Source organism: Siphateles boraxobius, unplaced genomic scaffold (assembly GCF_051911475.1).
Source record: "Siphateles boraxobius isolate OS27281-9 unplaced genomic scaffold, OSU_SipBor_1 53, whole genome shotgun sequence".
Lineage (NCBI taxonomy): Eukaryota > Metazoa > Chordata > Actinopteri > Cypriniformes > Leuciscidae > Siphateles > Siphateles boraxobius.
The window spans coordinates 4413000-4434008 of record NW_027509175.1 but is presented as its reverse complement, the minus strand read 5'-3'; the positions used below and the strand labels follow the sequence as shown (position 1 = coordinate 4434008).

Sequence of the window (21009 nt, the reverse complement as noted above, 5' to 3'; positions counted from 1 at the left end):
TGAATCAGTCGGCCCATTCTCCTCTGACCTCTAGCATCAACAAGGCATTTTCGCCCATATGACTGCCCCGTACTGGATGTTTTTTCCTTTTCACACCATTCTTTCTAAACCCTAGAAATGGTTGTGGGTGAAAATCCCAGTAACTGAGCAGATTGTGAAATACTCAGACTGGCCCGTCTGGCACCAACAACCATGCCACGCTCAAAATTGCTTAAATCACCTTTCTTTCCCATTCTGACATTCACACCCTATTAACACCTGGTATTAAAATGCGATCTGTATCCAGATAAGTTATCCGGATAATAAAAAACGCATGTTAATGCAAGGTGTAAATACGTTGTGATCGGATTGTGATCGGATCTGCCTGACCACATCTGGAGGTAGTCTGGCTCGCATTGTGTTCGGATCTTTACTAGGTATAAAAGCAATCTGTACGACGTGATGGCATTCGTACCTGCCAATTGCATCCTCTGCCTGCGAAAACCACACCCCTCAGAAGTAACGTTAAGCTAAACGGACGACAAAAGTAGGAAAGAAAGTTAACATTAAAAATTGAAGATTCACGTCCCTGGAGCCATCAGGAAACAAGATGGAAACTTCTCCACAGACACCGACGACCGCAGCAGAGTATTTCTCCGTGACAGCAGAGGCCGCAACTTCTCGCAGATGCAGTCGAAACAAATGTCTGTTCATTCTGAAGTTTGCTATCCAGTCATCTTTGCCAAAAGACCCCAAGACAATACATTCCCACCACTTATTACTCCGTTCTCTCATCCACAGAGACCGGTTCACTGTCGTAGCATTCACAGTAGCCGCTAAAACAACAGCTGCAGACAGGGCCTGTCGTCTTTTCTGTTTGCTCCTAATAGAAAAACTTTGAAAATGACCCCTACCGCTACAGAGAAAAAGTAGAAACAGGCGGTACAGTAATAGCATCTCTAACGATCCTACACCTGACATGTTGACAAACTACAGCTGATTTCCCGCCACCTCAGTGCTCACGCACAGGTGTCACTCTGGAGGACAGAGATCCGAACTCAATGTGGATAACGAGAACGCATTAAAAATATAAGGTGTAAACACAAAGGTAAGATCAGAACACTTATTATCCGGATAATTTATCTGGATACAGATTGCATTTTAATACCAGGTGTTATTGGGGTGTCAGTTTGGAGTTCAGGAGATTGACCAGAACCACACCCCTAAATACATTGAAGCAACTGCCATGTGATTGATTGATTAGATAATTGCATTAATGAGAAATTGAACAGGTGTTCCTAATAATCCTTTAGGTGAGTGTATAAACAACATTACATACTTGATTTTCATCACAGGGGTGTTTTAAGATTACAGTGCAGTGGAATGTAAGGATATTTAGATGTTACTAATGAAAACCAGACAAAGATTTTTTGCAGTGTATTAATGAAAAACAGCAAGATTTTGACCTATCACTAATCACCTCACCATACCCTGCATTAATCTAGAACTGGAGGTCATGATCCCACTAGCGAGGAAGGGTCTAGTGTCAATGTACTTATATGTGTGTCTGTGTGCAGTGGCATTTATGGGTGCTCATAGAATCGCAATTCCTGGGCTTATCGCGGAAAGAGGTTAAGACCATCTCTGACACGGACCAGCATCCAGTGCAGCGGAGCACTGCAGTGCTGGGCAAGTATGAGAGAGAGAGAGAGAGAGAGAGAGAGAGAGAAAGAGAGAGAGAGAGAGAGAGAGAGAGAGAGAGAGAGAGAGAGAGAGAGAGAGAGAGAGAGAGAGAGAGAGAGAGAGAGAGAGAGAGAGAGAGAGAAATACAGAATAAACCACCCGATGCTATATTTTTGGAAACGATATCCCAGCATGCACCAGTGCTGTGATACTGATCCCGGAATCTAGGTGTCCATTTCAATTCCACTGTGCAAAAAGGGGAGGGGGGGGGGGGGGGGGGTTGTAATTCAATCCTAATGATCCAGAAAATATTCTCGTTTTCCCTTCCAAAACCTGCATTTCGTAAAGGGAAACTTTAAAGCAAAAAGATTTTGAGGAATTGTTCCATAGAAAAGGGCAACATGAGTCATATGATTGGCTCTTAAGAGAGATGCTGTGGGAGAAGCAAGATGATTGGTTGTTCTGAGGGTGGGAAGGAGCCCGATTGGTTGTTTTGCCCTATAGCAGCAGAGCCTGCAGGCAAACAGGCCAACAGCAACAATTACACTGACGGATCTGAAAGAACTGGGTCGCTCTATGCCCACACTTTCCAACAGGGAATAAGACCAGCCAAAGCCTTTGAAAGCTCACACATATACATATATCTGCTCCCATATCACCTGTTACGGTGCTTATGCACACAAGAACACAAAACACTTAACTAACTACATCCAGACGACTTAATACAGTATTCAGATTGATACGTGGATGTATGTGATTGTCATACATATAATCCCTTCAACTTCTTCACAGCTAGACGCAAGCTGTTACGTCAGAACACACGCACAGAACTCCAGCTGAGACCCAGATGCATATTTCCGTTCTCCCGTTTTTTCCGGATGTTGCCATGTTTGGTTACACTAGACGCTCCATTAACTGCTCTGAAATCCTGCCTCACACCTGACAGGAGCACACCAAATAAAAATCACCTACCCCTGGCGGACAGCTTCTTTGTGTTGATGATTTTGGCCGCATACTCTTGGCCGGATGATATCTTCACGCATCGCCTCACGACAGAGAACGCACCCCTGAAGAAGAGAGAAAAGAAAAAGAGAAGACTGTGAGGGAAAAAATGGGCACAAGGCCCTGATGCCGAACAGATAGAGCATATGGCATGGACAGCAGAATCCGTGCCATAATGGAGGCACAGCCTGAGCGCTTCCAAGGTTACACAACTATGATTTTCCATGGTTGTTTGTCTGTGTGTGTTTGATGAGCGTGTGTGGGTGTTTTGAAATTGCTTGGCATATTTGCTGGCCACATGCACACACCAAATCTGTCAATGCGCTTATTGGAAATGAGGGGGTTAATTACACTTTAAATATCCCCTCTGGTGCATTTGTTCTTCTCTCAAACAGAATGAGAGAATGATGTATTTTTTCAACATATATCACTTTTAGAAAATTGGGTTACATTGTACTTACTCAAATATGTACTTAGTAATATACTAATATACTAGTAATATACTATAAGTACTACTTGTACTTATAGTTACGGTTAGGGGTTGGTTTAGAGCTAGTTACTTGTAATATGCATAATTTACTGTTATTACTAAAGTAAGTACATGTATGTAACTACATCACCTTAAAATAAAGTGTTACTGAAAATTTTAATAATTAATTTTTTTTTACAAATTACAGTACAATTAAGTCACCTATAGTATAGTTAAAATATATTTTAAAAGGCAATACATTAAATTTTACTATGCAATATTTACTATAAAGACAATCCTTTATAGAATTAAAAAATATAAATTAACATATAATTTATGGAAAAAATGTATATGCAATAAGTCAGTATATATACTTTTCCAATAATATATTGTTGAAATTGTGTTTTAATAATAAAAACAACAACAACAACAATTTAACAATAAATAAAATATCAATCACCTTATAATTTATGTGGAAAGGTGCATTCCCTGTGCAAACCATCACATCTGCTTATATTATATTAAAAATGTTAGTTTACTCTTATTATTGTGCACTTGTTCCATGTTGCATTTTGCATTTTTGCAACTGTTTATGTATTAGCAAGTGTAATGCTGGAGAGGCTGATTTCAATCAACTAAATCATGTAAAATCCTTTATCTCATAAAAAAACATTTTAAACAAAACACAGCTATTGTGATATATATGAGACGTGCACATCTATAATAACAAGGTGATAATTAATGACAATAGGCTATTTATGTTTAGTCGATGGAATGTGCTCGAGCGGCGTATTGTTGCCATAGTAACCTCCTCAGCGACTTCGCGAGCGTCTATTAGCGCACTGTCTTGTAATCTTACTTTAATTGCTAGTGGAATGTTGCTTAGAAACACTGTTACAACGTATACTTATTTATTTTGCATATACTTATGTGGAAAAAAATATTCATACACACCAAACCTTTTGTTTCAACTTTTTTTGGAGCAGTTCAGTTGCCTTTTTTTACCGTAAATAAATAATTCAGTGTATAGCCTAATGATCATGTGCATTTTATGAAATCAAAAATTGTACAAATAGGCCTATGGTGGACTATGTAACAAAGGGGAGCCTTGCTCTGGTACCCAATGTTTATAGGCTACATGATGCCACCGCGCAGATGGCGCAGAGACGTCTCGAAAACATATTTTGAACGTACTGTTAGTCAAGACATTGCAATCTAAGGTCACAATGGGCTTCAAACGGACTCAATCCGGATCATTTTTGATCTGAACGCATAAGCACGTCGGAATAAATATCACACGCTGAAATGAACTAAGGCATCTCCTGAAAGCCGTAGATCGATCGGGACCACCGATGTGGCCTCTGCTGCGCGCCCTCCCCCTCCCCAGTCAATACCAACGCGTGGAATCCCCAACGCGATAATTAACGGCGCACGGGAATGTGTGTCGTCGCATTGCCATGAGTAGGCTATCACTGTCTCCGGGGGGGAAGCCCGAGCCCACTAAAACGTACATTATAGCCTACCAGTTGTTCGGGTATCTGACGTGATGATCACAATGGCTGCGTCCCAAAACCTAGAGCGGTGGCTTCATACACTGCAATTTTTGGGCATCACAGTCACGTTTGGAACGTTCCGTTCCGTTCCAAACGCACCCGTGATTGTCAAAGAATGCCGTCTGGGTTGGCAGCTTGCAAGCCTGTGAGACAGAGACTATGTATAATCAAGCGCTGACGGCAAGGTTATTATAAGCGTTCGCTGCAATTATAGCGGAGCTGTCAAATAGAAGACGCGTCGCAACCGCATCATTTCATTGTGCATATGAATTGCAAAGGAATGCAATGATTCTGCAGTAGAAAATCCAGCACTTACTTTCCGAGCTCCTCAAAAAGCTGATATTCATCCGTGAATCTGGTGCAGATGGTCAGAGCCATTGTGATGGGGAATCGGTAGCGCGAGGAAGAGGATGATGCGGGGAAGCGCGGTCAGTCTCCTCTCGTCCCTTCTGTAGCCTATAGGACACCAAAAGGAGAGCACTTTAATTTTTTTTTTTTTTTTAGCTTCTGCTCGGGTTCCTCGTCTCTTGAAGTGAGCTGCACCGATCAATGTCAGATGATCAGATATGTAATAGGGGTCTGTCACTAAGGGGAGGCAGAAGCGCGTTCACATCCGACGGTTCCATGGGCTCATCATTATGCGCGTTGACGTTGCCATCTCTCTCTTGGACGTGTTTGCATATAGAGCACCTCGCCCCCTTCTCCCCTCCCTTTTAAAGTCATGCCCCGCCCTCTCAAACATCATGCACTTCATATTCATCATACTTAATAATTCGTCATGGCAATAATAGCAATAAGGTCAAATGAATAATTGATATAGTATAACCTGCATAACTTAAGTGTCATTTCACAAAACTGCAGTGTGTGCCGTGAAATGCGTATTCTAAAACTACAAACAAGTTTCATTTTATTTAATGCATATGATGTGTTTGTGATCAAATAAACTACCGCCCATTTGAGCTTGAAAAAAATACCATTTGTCAAACTATTTAAATGAACTGCACAGATAAAGGTAATTTCAAGGTATCTCATTGAGAAATTGTAATTCTTCTGTTTTTTAATAATAATAATGATAATTTTCTTTAACTTTACTGAAGCAACATTGCCTTACTGCATTCTGTAATATGGTTGTGCATTTCGAGATAATTATTAAGATATCCTTTTGTTGCTAAATTTAGCATTTACCTACTGATATTCAAAGGTACTTCCAAGAATACCATAGTACTACAATTGTAGCCTACATTTTTTCAAAAAAAGAAAAAAAAGTACAGTACAGTAATAATAATGTTTTAGATGGCAAAGACAAAAACAATAAAACAGGAAAATAAGGAGGTATAGCATTGTAAAAAATGCAGGTAAAGAAATCCGACAATTTAGACTACACTAAAAACATTATAGTAAAAGGGCCGACTGTTAGGCTACCCTACTGTGAAAAAGGTCTAATTAATTCACATCTAAATCATCTAAATAATAATATCTAAATTTGTAGCATACTGTAGTGTATACAGATATGTCAGTGAAGTATAGAAACACAAGAATCCATAACATTAAAGCCCAGATATGCTGGCGGAGCTCAGAACTGTTTATGACGCACATTCACAGCTGCTATTTTTACGCATGCCCACGTGCAGTGTAATCTCTTGTGCACTTCTATCTTTTGAGCACACGGGTGCGCTGTTGTACTGGCCATAGTTTCACAAACTATTACTGTGGATTCAAACATTGCATCACATGTAATCAAACTCATTTTTGGAAGAATTTATATATATATATATATATATATATATATATATATATATATATATATATATATATATATATATATAACTTATATAATATGTTTGTACCATTGCAAGAGTTCAATTGGGGGATATTCTGAATTCTCATGGTAACAAACATGTCAGTATCATTTTCTTTCAATTTCACAAAATCTAGTCTTGTGAAATGTAGACATTAATGTCAACTGTTGACCAATGTGTAAACAATAAATTACATTACAAGTCTCTAGGAAGCTTAGGCGAGGATGAGACATGAGTAGAGCATTAAAGTCATCATGAAATCAAAATTGACAACATTTAATCAAAGATAAAATATCAATATAGGCAGCTTTCACCACAGTGATTCAAATACTTGTTTACCATCTCTATCCCAAAGTCTATAAACTTAACAGTTGGTTTTAGTGATAGAAATGATAGGCAAGCTTGAGAACGGGATGAATGTATGGATGGAAAGAAAGTTCTTAAAAAAAGAGGAAATATTGGAACACATTACACAGTACACATTACAATTAATTTGCTTTCTTGATCTTATTATGAGTTTTTTTTTCCTTGTTCACTGGAATAAAACAATGCCACAAGCATTTCTTGTACTTTCTCCATCTTAGATCAAATAAACACAGAGAAGTGTTAACAGGAATAGTCTTTCTGTTTGGTTTACTTCCAGCATGAATAACCAGCTGTAATAACTATAGTTCTATTGATGTATAAGTGAGAATTTCGTGAGAATTTCATGAGTATAGAGCTATAGTCTTTGGCCTTAGTCAGGGTAGATACAATTATGAACTTTACAACACTTAAAAATAAAGGTTCCAAAACGGGGTTTTAACTTCAATGCTATTTAGAAAAACAATTTTTGGTTCCCCAAAGAACCTTTCAATGCACCATTTTTTTTTCTAAGTATAAAGAATATTTTATTAATCTAAATAACCTTTTTTAACCTTTAAAGAACTTTTGTTCTTTTTTGTGAGTAATGAAAAGGTTAAATGGATGTTACAGCTTTTTATGGAACCATAGATATCACGTTTTTAAGAGTGAAGGATAAAAATTAGGCTGTGAGAGATAGACTTGCTCTGCGTCCAGATATGCACTCACCTAAAGGATTATTAGGAACACCATACTAATACTGTTTGGCCCCTTTCGCCTTCAGAACTGCCTTAATTCTACGGGGCATTGATTCAACAAGGTACTGAAAGCATTCTTTAGAAATGTCGGCCCATATTTATAGGATAGCATCTTGCAGTTGATGGAGATTTGTGGGATGCACATCCAGGGCACTAAGCTCCCGTTCCACCACATCCCAAAGATGCTCTATTGGGTTGAGATCTGGTGACTGTGGGGGCCATTTTAGTACAGTGGACTCATTGTCATGTTCAAGAAACCAATTTGAAAGGATTCAAGCTTTGTGACATGGTGCATTATCCTGCTGGAAGTAGCCATCAGTGTCACGGTTCATGGATTCATTGACTCTCTCTCGCTATGTGTGTGCGTGTTGAATGAATGGGCGCGGCTCATCAGCTGGCTCGTTCCACTGATGAGCCGATCAGCGCCAGCTATTCTGAATGAGGATGTCCTATAAATTGTTTGCTCACTCGTCTTGTCTCTGTCAGATGGTTGTGGAGGTTCCCCTGGGTCTGAGCTTTGTCTCCTGTTCCAGTCCTGCTTCTTCGATGCTTTCCCGAGGATCTTCTTCTCCACGCAGATCTGCATTCCGCCCACTGAGACCCTGCGTTACCGAGTCTGCCCGAGTATGTTCCGAGTCTGCCTGTGGATTATATGACATTGGCGGCCGAGTGCAAATGGAACGAGGAGGCGCAGTGGGACATGTTCCTGCATGGGCTGGCTGACCGCGTTCAGAGGGAGATTTATACCCTGGAGCTGCCCAAGACACTGGATGGACTGATCGAGCTAGCATTACGAGTCGATGCTCGTCTTCAACAGAGAGAGAGCCGACCGTACCGGATGCCTACGGCCGATTTCTCCATGAGTTCCAGTGCCCGGAGTATGAACGCGGTCAGCCCCCCTAACGATCCTGAGCCCATGCAGGTAGGTCGAGCTCGGCTTTCCCGGGAGGAGAGAGAACACCGCCACTCTATGTCTTTACTGCGGGGAGGCTGGCCATTTCATCAACACCTGTCCTTTAAAAGGCCAAGCCTGGCGGTAGGACGGCGGCTACTGTCGGGCGGGATCTCCATGATCGGACCCTAGAGCGCCACTCTCCTCCTGGTTAGACTCCAGTGGGCGGAACACTCCTTCAGCTGTCAAGCGTTGGTGGATTCGGGAGCAGAAGGAAACCTTATGGACTTCTCACTGGCACGCAAACTTCTCCTCCCCATCACTGCGTTAGAGAACACGATCACCATCAACGCACTCAATGGGCAAGAACTCCCGGGTATCACTCACTCCACTGGACTTATTACACTCATTACCTCGGGAAACCACACTGAAAGGACTTCACTCTACCTCACTCAGTCACCCCACACTCCTATTGTCCTGGGTCACCCGTGGCTGGTGAAACACGGACCTAGGATAGAGTGGGGCCAAACCTCTGTTTCTGCTTGGAGTAATGATTGTTATGCCTCATGTCTTTTGTCTGCCGTTCCATCTGTTTCTCGTTCTGTGTTGCAGGAGGAGTCAGTGAATCTGTCTAACGTGCCACCGGAGTACCGCGACCTGAAGGAGGTGTTCAGTAAGTCTCGGGCTGCTTCTCTTCCTCCTCATCGTTCTTATGACTGTGCCATAGATTTACTGCCAGGTACGTCTCCGCCTAAGGGCAAGTTATATTCACTTTCTGCTCCAGAAAGGGAGGCTATGGAGAAATATATTTCTGATTCTCTAGCTACTGGGTTCATCCGCCCTTCCTCTTCTCCAGCGGCGGCGGGATTCTTTTTTGTGGGGAAGAAGGTTGGTTCTCTGCGACCTTGTATTGATTACCGGGGGTTGAACAACATCACGGTTAAGAATACTTATCCTTTGCCGTTGATGTCTTCGGCTTTCGAGAGGTTGCAGGGAGCGTCTATCTTCACAAAATTGAATTTACATAATGCATATCATTTGGTTCACATCAGGAAGGGGGATGAGAGGAAGACCGCTTTCAATGCTCCCAGGGGACACTTTGAATATTCGGTGATGCCATTTGGTTTATCAAACTCCCCAGCGGTCTTCCAGGCACTCGTCAATGATGTGTTGAGAGACATGGTTGATCAATTTCTATATGTTTACCTGGATGACATATTGATTTTTTCTTCGTCTCTCCAGGAGCACGTTCAAAACGTCAGACGAGTGCTTCAGAGGTTGCTAGAGAATGGGCTTTTTGTCAAGGCGGAGAAATGCGCTTTTCATTCACAGTCTGTTCCTTTCCTAGGGTACATCATTTCGTCTGAGGGAGTACGCATGGATCCTGAGAAGGTTAAGGCTGTGGTGGAGTGGCCAAGTCCAGATTCCCGTAAGGCCCTACAGCGGTTTCTGGTGTTCGCCAACTTCTACCGCCGTTTCATCCGCAATTTCAGCCAACTAGTCGCGCTGCTGACTGCCTTTGCCTCCCCCCGAACTGCGTTCAGGTGGTCAGACACAGCTGAGGCTGTGTTTGCCAAACTGAAAGGCTGCTTTGTTTCAGCTCCCATCTTGATAGCCCCTGATTCTTCACGTCAGTTTGTGGTGGAGGTCGACGCATCAGAGGTGGGGGTAGGAGCAGTGCTTTGCCAGCGTTCTCTCACGGACGACAAGATGCATCCCTGCGCGTTTTTGTCTCGTCGTTTATCGCGTGCCGAACGCAACTATGACATTGGTAACAGAGAGTTGTTGGCAGTGAAGTTAGCGTTGGAGGAATGGCGTCATTGGTTAGAAGGGTCGGGGGTACCTTTTATCGTCTGGACCGATCACAAGAACCTGGAATATATCAGAACCGCCAGGAGACTGAACTCCAGACAGGCTCGGTGGGCACTTTTTTCCGGACATTTTGATTTTTCCCTCTCGTACTGCCCAGGTTCTAAGAACACCAAACCCGATTCTTTATCGCGTATTTTTGACCGTTCCGAACGCCCGTCTACTCCCGAGTGCATTTTACCCGAGACCCTATTTGTCTCCACACTCACATGGGAGGTCGATTGAAGGTCAAGACGGCCTTAGAAGGGGTAAGGCCTCCGCCCGGTTGTCCACCAAATCGTTTATTTGTGCCGGAGGGATTACGGTCAGACGTCATTCAGTGGGGGCATTGTTCGAACGTAGCTTGCCATCCAGGAGGTAATCGCACCAGTTTTATGGTCAAGCAACGATTCTGGTGGCCACTTATGGCACGCGACATTCACAGTTTTGTTTTGGCTTGCTCGGTATGTGCCACTGGTTAGACTTCCAATCGACCCCCAGATGGGTTACTCCAACCGCTGCCTGTCCCTTCGAGACCCTGGTCCCACATTGCGCTAGATTTTATCACCGGCCTCCCACCCTCTCAAGGGTACACAGTAGTTTTGACTGTGGTGGACCGATTCTCGAAGGCAGCTCATTCTATTCCCTTGCCCAAATTACCCTCAGCCAAGGAGGCAGCGGTGATCGTTGTAGATCACGTCTTTCGCTTACATGGCCTCCCGATTGACGTGGTTTCCGACAGAGGACCCCAATTTGTGTCCAAATTTTGGCGAGAGTTTTGTAAATCACTGGGAGTGACCGTTAGTCTGTCCTCAGGGTTTCACCCCCAGAGCAACGGCCAGACCGAGACAGCCAACCAGGATTTGGAGAGAGTGTTGCATTGTTTGGCCGCCAGGAATCCTTCCTCTTGGACCCAACATATCTCTATGGTGGAGTACGCCCACAATGCATTACCAGTGTCATCCACAGGCCTATCTCCGTTTGAATGTAGTTTAGGTTACCAGCCACCAATTTTTCCCAGTCTGGAATCCGAAGTCGCGGTCCCCTCCGCTCACGCGTTCGTCCAGAGGTGTCACCGCACATGGACCAGAGCCCGTGAGACTCTGCTCCAAGTGATGGCGTGCACCAAGGCTAAGGCCGATCGCCACCGGTCGAGGCCACCCGTATAGATCGCTGGTCAAAGGGTGTGGCTTTCTACTAAGAACATTCCTCTCCGTTCCGTATCTAATAAGTTAGCTCCTAAATTCATTGGCCCGTTCACTATCACCAAGATTATTAGTCAGGTGATAGTCCGCCTCAACCTGTCTCTAGCGTACAAGAGAATTCATCCCGCATTTCATGTCTCCAAAATTAAACCCGTTTTTCGATCGCATCTTAAACCGCCAGCTGTTCTGAATGAGGATGTCCTATATATTATTTGCTCACTCGTCTTGTCTCTGTCAGATGGTTGTGGAGGTTCTCCTGGGTCTGAGCCTTGTCTCCTGTTCCAGTCCTGCTTCTTCGATGCTTTCCCGAGGATCTTCTTCTCCATGCAGATCTGCATTCCGCCCACTGAGTCCCTGCGTTACCGAGTCTGCCCGAGTATGTTCCAAGTCTGCCTGAGGATTATCTGCCACTTCAACTCTTAGTCTGCCTGAGGATTATCTGCCACTTCAACTCTGAGTTTGTCTGAGAACTGTTCAACTATTCGTTCACTGAGCGTTCCCTGTGTACTTCTTCACTCACATCTGAATCCTTGACTATTTTCCAGCGCATCATGACAATCAGAGGATGGGTACATGGTGGCCATAAAGGGATGGACATGGTCAGAAACAATGCTCAGGAAGGCCGTGGCATTTAAACGATGCCCAATTGGCACTAAGGGGCCTAAAGTGTGCCAAGAAAACACCCCCCACACCATTACACCACTACCACCAGCCTGCCCAGTGGTAACAAGGCATGATGGATCCATGTTCTCATTCTGTTTACGCCAAATTCTGACTCTACCATCGGATTGTCTCAACAGAAATTGAGACTCATCAGACCAGGCAACATTTTTCCAGTCATCAACTGTTCAATTTTGGTGAGCTCTTGTAAATTGTAGCCTCTTTTTCCTATTTGTAGTGGAGATGAGTGGTCCCCGGTGGGGTCTTCTGCTGTTGTAGCCCATCCGCCTCAAGGTTGTGCGTGTTGTGGATTCACAAATGCTTTGGTGCGTACCTCGGTTGTAACGAGTGGTTATTTCAGTCAAAGTTGCTCTTCTATCAGCTTGAATCAGTCGGCCCATTCTCCTCTGACCTCTAGCATCAACATGGCATTTTCGCCCACAGGACTGCCGCATACTGGATGTTTTTCCCTTTTCACACCATTCTTTGTAAATCCTAGAAATGGTTGTGCGTGAAAATCCCAGTAACTGAGCAGATTGTGAAATACTCAGACCGGCCCGTCTGGCACCAACAACCATGCCACGCTCAAAATTGCTTAAATCACCTTTCTTTCCCATTCTGACATTCAGTTTGGACTTCAGGAGATTGTCTTGACCAGGACCACACCCCTAAATGGAACAGGTGTTCCTAATAATCCTTTAGGTGAGTGTACTTCTCTACTATATAGTAGTATTATGTCTGAATTCACAGTATTTATAAAACTACCCGGATGATCTATTACGACAAAATTCTGAAATGTGCATCTGACGGACACTCTATAATCCCATGAGTCCATGGGAGAGGAATTGTAAAAAGTGACACAACTGACACAATCAATCAACAAAATATAGCAAAAGCATTCTTTAAGAAAAAAGATTTCACAAAAATAATTTTGTGAGGTTTTAAATGAGATATACTGAGCTGTTCAAAAGGAGAACATAAAAAAGTATTTGGACACTTTCTGGTTGTCAGTTACATACTCATAGTTAATGTGAACTTGAAGGAAACTGATTCATACATTTACTGGAATCATCTATAGGTTCCAGAAAAGTAAAAGTTGGTTCTGGGAAAAGTTCCATTGTTTAAGTGGTGTAAGTGGCTAAATAATTTCTTAACCAAAGGTTTACAGACAACCATTTCACATCCATTTCATAACACACACAGACACAGGCACTGACACCACCCTGCATATCTCTCTGATATCCTGAATAATGTAGTTTACAAATTATGCATCTTTATAAAAATGATAAGCCATTTCTTCAGGTATAAACTTCATATCTTTGTGTAATCAAGAGAAAATAAAGTCAAATAAGAGTAAGAAACACTTCTCTATTTAAAAAACGACTGCATTCCACAACCAGATTTGGAAAGACCGTCTATGATGGTAAAATGTGTTCAAATGGTGGACTATTATAATACATGGCAAATTTAAGAATGCTTCTGTGAAATAGGTAAACACCTGAAGCACACTTCCTGCATTTCGACACTTACAAAAAAGCTTCCACAGCAATTACCCAACTGTAATCTTCTATTCATTAACCTAAAAATGAATCACTCAAGACAGACATCTTATTGTAAATACTGAATCAAATGGATTATTCTAATTTAAGCTGATGAAATACACTTTTTCGAGTTGGATTTGGTAGAAATAACTGGACATATGTTTAATTGTGCAGATTTGTATCTGAAGTGATTGTCTTGGTCATTTACTTCTGCCTTCTATAAGACACAACACGATTGAAAGTAGCAAACTGAACGGTCTCACTTTATTACTCACATGACTGTCACAGTGAGGCTCTGTGACTAGAGACTCTTATTTTGTAAAATGACTTTTATTACGACACTGAACTGAGAACATACTATGCATACATACACTTTCATTCTAACACCATCTGTTTAAATTACCTGTTTAGCGCACGTTTTAACACCAGTTAAAGCAGATATGTGTGTGTCACTGATTGTGTAGAGTCATTAATTTCACTATGTTGACTTATGTATTGTGTTAAAGACTCAAAAAAGACCGTTAACCATGTTAAATGTTTATTGTTTTCAATTAACCACTTGCATAATATAAATTATCTTACTTACTGGAACATTTTCCCATACCAAACAGACAAAACCCGTGCTGCGTCCCAATTCGCATACTATCCGTCCTAAATAGTATTCGAAAATAGAACTAGTATGTCCCAAATCGTAGTATGTTGAAATGAGTGTTCCAAAGATGGTCTACTATATCCAGTCAGAATCCGAAGTGCAGATCGATGCACAATCTAACGGCTGATATTGCCCACAACCCATCGCGCGTTGGACGAGGATTCGGTTAGAACTACAAACATGAGTGAAAAGTATTAAAAAACTACAGACATGGAGGACGCGCGAGTCCGGCGGCTGTGTAGAGAGGTTTAGATAAAGGGCTTTAAAGGTGCCATGTGTAAGAATTGAGTTAAAAATATCCAAAAAATTAGCTACACGCATCAAAAGAATGAGAAGAAATAAGGGTAATGATGTCATTAAAAAATTTTTACAACAAGTTATAGTGCTGCAGAGATATCAGCCTGAATTAGCATGCTAAATTACCACGGCCCGACAGGTGTCATAATACCAGTTTCGGCCATGGGAGGCGGTATGCGGGCAACACCAGCCAACATCGCACGGCTTGTGGGCGTACTTGAACCTGATGTGTTTGATAGTTAGCTCTACCCACAGATCCGATCCGGTTTTCACCTGTTATCTACCAGAGCCCGTCTCTACCAAGCTGATGATAAAATGTAACATTAGCTAATTATATTATGTTTATTAAATTGCTTTCCTGAGGTAAATCTGACATATTTGTTCTCAAGCTATGTTATTGACCTCTGCACTCTGATTAAAAAAAGATATTATGTATGGTCGATATTATGTATGAGGAATACATTTTGGTAAGTTGTAGCCTACTGTATCTTTCAACAGTGTTCGTGTTTTTCTACTATTAGCTAGTAGAGATGATCGGTTCACGTGCGCTAGGGATCTGTCGTGTAACATTTACAAGCGCCAAAACAGTATTTATTGTTTGAATTGCGTAATAAAATTGACAGAATCTGAGAGCTGAGATTATATATGTATATATATATATATATATATATATATATATATATATATATATATATATTAAACTGTATTCTGTTAACCAATCCTGTTTCCCTTAGATACCTCATTAAAGCACTATAAACCCTTTTCTCTTTCTGTGCGTTTTGAAATATGCTATTTACTGACAATGTATTAATACCCATAGGCATCATATAGATAGACGCCCTATCGACCGCTACTGCCTATTGGTGCGGACGAGCCGTGGGGCCGCCATCTTAAACCGGTCACCCGCTCCGCTCAGTGTAATCTTTTTGGCAAGTGCAATGAGCTGCCAGCGCATTTAATTAATCATATCTCACTGAATACCAAACTGATTTTCAAGCGGGTTTTTTCGCTGCAAAAGTCATACACGTAGCTACGATGCAGAAAAATACAACCAATAGTACGGTAATGTTAAATGTTAAATCTTACTTGTGAAAAGTAATCCCCGAGTGATGGTCCACCGATTTGAGCAGGACTTTGCTGCACAGTGCTCTGGCATCTACTGCTGCTATGCAACGCAAATAGGAGTATGACCGGTTTAAGATGGCGGCCGCATTTCTTGTGCCACAACGGCCAATAAGGCATCTAGTCTCTATATGATGTCTATGCTAATACCTACGTAGCTTAATGATTCTGCAAAATTGATTCTTTCTCTGTTGTATTCTGTGCACTGAATCAACACATGTTCAACTGTTTCTGACAAACCACATTTATCACAATTCACAGATTCTCTTTTCCCTATGATAAACAGTGAGTAATTAAAGGGTCATTCCACCGGTGGAGACATGAATATGTATTTAAAGTGGGTCATTTATGTAGTAGAATAGTATCATAAATTTCTAATTTGGGACCTTCTTGGCCGATAAAAGGCATAAAATGACTTTTTAGTGCTTGTGGATTGTAGACAACAATCCCCATAGTGCATTGCAATGCTCAGCTCCGCAAACCACTCCCACTACAGTAGCTAGTTTAACTGCAAAATATTTGTGCAATGAACCTGCCAAGTTAGCGTGTTAACAAAATGAAAATAAACTTACTTTACAGAAAGACGATCATTTGACCCTGTAGGCTTTGGCTGACGTTGCCAGTTGAACTTAGGTATTCTAAAGTAGGTCTCCAGGACGCCTCTATCCATATGGGGTGCGAAACTCGGGTGAGCAACAACACACACGTCCGTGTCATCCTCCGATTCCGTAGCACCGCTGGAATTCTCGGCAGCAGACAGACTCTTGTTCTGTGTCCATTGGCGCACAGTGAGAGCACAGGCACCACCAATCTGCCCCAGCTCGAGCCATTGCGGGGATCCTCGTCCGCGGCAGGCAGATCGTCTGCATCGGCTGTGGTGGCAGCAGCTTCAGCCGCCTCCGGTTCCTCCATAGCCCTCAGCTGCTCGTCGCTATACTGTGGCTCATAAAGGTAGCCACGAACATTCGATTCTACCATAACTTCGTCAAAATCCAGATCCTCCATAATGCATCCGCCTGTGTATTCAGTACCTTCGTCCATATTTTCAAAAAGTTTCTGCCGGTGAAATCAAACGCACCGGCACTGATCTTTGATAGGTCTGTTAGCGCATTAGGACCAACCCTCTATGGGCGGGTTTGAAAGGGCGGGAACTAGAGCTTGTAGTCTTCACAGAAATCCCCCCCTTTTACACTTCCTCCTACAATGATGTAAAATGACGTATTTTTGCGTCATTGTAGGAGGAAGTGAAAAAGGTAAATAGAGGATTTCTCTCGTCTCAGGGGAAAATGCAAGAGTGTTGCACGACCATTCAATAGTATGACTGGATTTCTAACAACGGAAATCTTAATGCAAATGGGTGGAGTGACCCTTTAAGGCATGTATGCCCTATTCGAAGCCTATATATTATGGAATCTTCCTTTCTGCTTCCGTATTTATTTTTCTCAACCCCAACTTTATTTTGAATTTTATACAGATGTCTTCCTTTTGTCTCCTTGTCCCATTTCTGTTGCCACATCTTGTTTAGAGCAGATTTTATTATTGTTTAACTTCAGTTTTTCTCAGTGATACAATAGTGTCTATTACATTTTGTTTCAAAGATCTAAAACCCGTGACAGTAACTGCCAGCTTTTTTGTATTTTCACTGTAGGTACCATTTGCACTCTATTGAAAAACATTTGTTTTTCACTTATTGGAATAAATACTGAACTTTTGACTTCACTGCGTCACTTCATTTTTACGCCTCCATCTGCCTGTACATTCAGAGCAGTGGTGCTGCTACTGTTTGAAACCTCTTTGTGGCAGTTTTGCACACCCCTGTCTTTGTTACAACTATATTATGAACTTTTTATTAACCTTAGGTATCTCATAAATGTGATCCAGCATGTAATCAATATATTATTGTCTGGGTAGAAAAATGTGGGGGAAATCCCATTCATTGTGATCTATATCAGATAACATAATTTATGACAGATTCACACTAAGACATTCCCACATCAGTAGTTAATCCTATTATTTCCTGTCTGGCAGTCATCACAAACTTACCTAGAGAGAGAGAAAAAAAACACTAATTACAGGAGTTAGGCATCATCAAGCAGGAACTCTTCCTTGTAGATATCTTGAAGCCCTTGACGGAAACAATCCACAATTTTCGGTGCAAGAAGGTAAACATTTAAACAAAAGTCCTTTGTTGGGAGCAATTCAAATGTGTGGAAATGTTACAGACTGTAGATAGCAAAAAACTAATAATCAAATGTATCAGCACTGGAATATTACTGTCATGTTTCAATGTGTTTAAGTTCTGTTTTGAGATCTTGTTTCCCCCTGTCTTTGTGATTTTGGTTTAGTCCTGTTAGTTTTTCCCGCTCCTCGTTTGTGTTCAGTTTCTTCACCTGTGTTCAGTTAATTATCATATTATTCCCTGTTCATTTAAGCCTTGTGTTTTCCCTCAGTGTAGGTTGGTCGTCGTCCTTGTATGGTTGTGTTTTCCCTGAAGTTCCTGGAGTTTGTTATTTCGTTCCTGTATGTTTATAGAAGTTTATTTTGTAAATAAATCAGCTATTTTTGGAAGTCCTCTTGTCCTCGTCTTCAGCTACCTGCACTCAACCTGACAATTACAGTAGTAGCTTGCTATAACATTGTCTAACGTCCTGTAGAAATACTTGTTTTCTACACTTTTTAAAAAGAAATTAAATTAGGCATATTTTAGTGAATTCAATCGCCCAGTGAAAAAAAAAGTAATACAATTATTTTTGCAAAATATATTGGGTATAGGCAAAAAACAGTCAAACACTACAGACATATCAAACTATATTAAGGAAGATTTTAAATTATTATTGATTATTTCATTTATTATTAATCATTAGTGTTAGCAAATTATCTGATTTCTGTGTTTTTGCAATAACCAAGCCCTCTTTAAATAGCCTTGCTATGGAAATGTCATACATTCTTACATAGGCATGTTCTTGTGCCTTCTTGCTTTCATAATTCATATTCAAAAAGCTGCAGGTTTCCAATGTGACAACTTATCCCAATGGACCCAAAAAGATTCATGTAAAATTAACTGCGAATTTTTGCTGTGGAATAGACCTTAGTCATAGTAAAGTCATATTTAATTTTTGACAGGAATGAAAATTAAGCTGTTACATGTTGTTAAACAACTTGTTCAGATTTCCGAAAGACTTTCAGTGGACAAAAAACCCATAAAACAGTTTTGAAAGGTGTGATTGAAAATTACATGCGTCTATCCCTCACAGCTTTGTTATCTTCCGTGTAAAATGTATAATATCATCTGATTAAGGCAGAAACTTATTTTTTTAGTTGGGAATACCATACTACATATGGTCTCTTTTAATGAGTCTCTACAGAAACTGACTTCCAAATATAACTATGCATGATAAATGTTCATTGCCTCAACTTGCCCCAACCTCCGCTTACTAACTAACAAAAGTGTGGAAAAAAAGGTTAATGTTTTAATTATTTTTTAACTGACACTGTAGGTTCACACAGACTAAAAGTGTTCTTAGTTCCACAGTAGGTATAATTGCTTCTTTGTTAAAGGTGCCATTGAGACTTGGCATTGCATCATTAGAACACTTACAATAAACGTGCAGATTATTTCAGATTGTCTTCCGATAACAGTGCAATGGCTTCCTAGCCAAGCTGTAATTAATTTTTTTGATGACTCTGCTGGATATATTTGATGCATTGTAATTTTTCCATTGATTTTTTTTTAAGAATAGTCTCATACTTCAACGAGATTATTTAGCAAACATTTTGCAACACTGGATAAACTCTTTCTCAAGGGAGAGATATTTGTGGTTTGGCACCAGTCTGTATTTTTTTTTCTGCATTTCTTATCCTGCACAGCTCAGCATGTAATATTGGTGCCCATTTTTTTACTGAATTATGGTATTCACACTGTCAAAGACATGGTCAAAAAAGGTTAATTATCAATTGTGTAATGTAGAGCTAGCCTGGCAAGCCAGACCCACATAAATATGTTAGGTCTGGGAACTTACCATTGACATGTCTCAATCTGAAGGGTGGGATAAACGGTTGTCTTTCAAATTCCCTCTGCACGCAATAGGATAGCGCTTCTACAACCAAACAGAGCAACGAACGGTTGTGGCTGAGTGAGTCCAATGCGTTTCCCCACCAGCGGAGCTAAATTGATATATTAAACTTTTGCCGTATCCGGTCGGCAAAACTCCGAACACATCAACTCCCTCTCGTTATGTAAAATGACGCGATGCTGAAAAAAAACGTTTTTTACGAGCAGTCAAAGAAACACTCACTTTAGCTACTAAATTGGTGCCCTTATGTCGTTTTAAAACATTTTAAATCGTGCATTAACTTTTCATAATAGATTTATTTTATTTTTTTACCTGCAAGATACCCTTTAGGATGTTCCAGTTCAGCCCATTGCAGTTTCCGCCAGTAGTGGGCACTCATGCAACGTAAGCAATGACGCACATCCGAGTGAACGAGACGGAGGGAAGTTAGCGAGTGAAGGGCATGTCAATTTTGGACAGGAACGCAGCCTTGTGCAGACTTGAGTCAGCCAGGTATCCCAGAATGCATCTTGCACCAACCAGCAAGCATCAATAGCAGAGGAGAAAACCCGCTTAATATCAAAATACTACTGTTATTATGTCACGAAATGTAATTTTAAGAGTGTTTCAGTCCAGAATGTAGTTCTTTAAAGCTCAAATCTGTGGTTTATTTATAAAGATAGCGCATATTTGAAAAATATCTGACGTTTTCGGAGTCTGACGTTTCGTTCACCGGGAGTTCGGCGCTCATTAACCCCGACTGGAACAACTTTTCCTCGGCTAGTCCTTCTGATGTTTGCCGCTGGCTCTGATGTCTCTAGTCTAGTGGTTATACATGAGATATAATTCGCCTTGTGTATAAATCGATCTTTGGTCTCATATTAATCTATAGTTTGATCCATGGCAAATCGTTTCAGCTGAGGGCAAAGTGAAGTTTCATAACTTTATATATTTAGGCTATTTAAAGCTCCAGTAGGTAGCTTTTGTAGACAAATATTTGTTAAAACTGTCATTATGTCCTGAAAGTAGAATATGAGACAGATAATCTGTGAAAAAAATCAAACTCCTCTGGCTCCTCCCTGTGGTCCTACTGCCATTTGCAGAAATACACCGCTCCCGGTCAGAAACAACCAATCAGAGCCAGGAGGAATGTCT

At 41.2% G+C, this 21009-nt stretch overlaps 1 protein-coding gene across 23 annotated transcripts in view; it reads right to left on the bottom strand.

Annotated features, from left to right (window-relative positions):
• The window catches only part of camk2d2 (calcium/calmodulin-dependent protein kinase (CaM kinase) II delta 2), a 37615-nt gene extending 32222 nt beyond the window's left edge, over positions 1–5393 (bottom strand). For 15 of the 23 annotated variants that reach the window (XM_077205110.1, XM_077205117.1, XM_077205112.1 and 12 more), the window contains exons 1-2: positions 5003–5354; positions 2635–2729 (exon numbers count right to left, since the gene is read on the bottom strand). In XM_077205110.1, the coding sequence (XP_077061225.1) occupies positions 2635–2729; positions 5003–5064 (157 nt within the window). In that variant the 5' untranslated portion in view covers positions 5065–5354. Of the gene's footprint in view, positions 1–2634; positions 2730–5002 lie in introns of all 23 variants that reach the window. The other 8 variants (XM_077205107.1, XM_077205115.1, XM_077205121.1 and 5 more) reach the window with 2 other exon arrangements.
• Positions 5394–21009: the final 15616 nt, after the last annotated feature.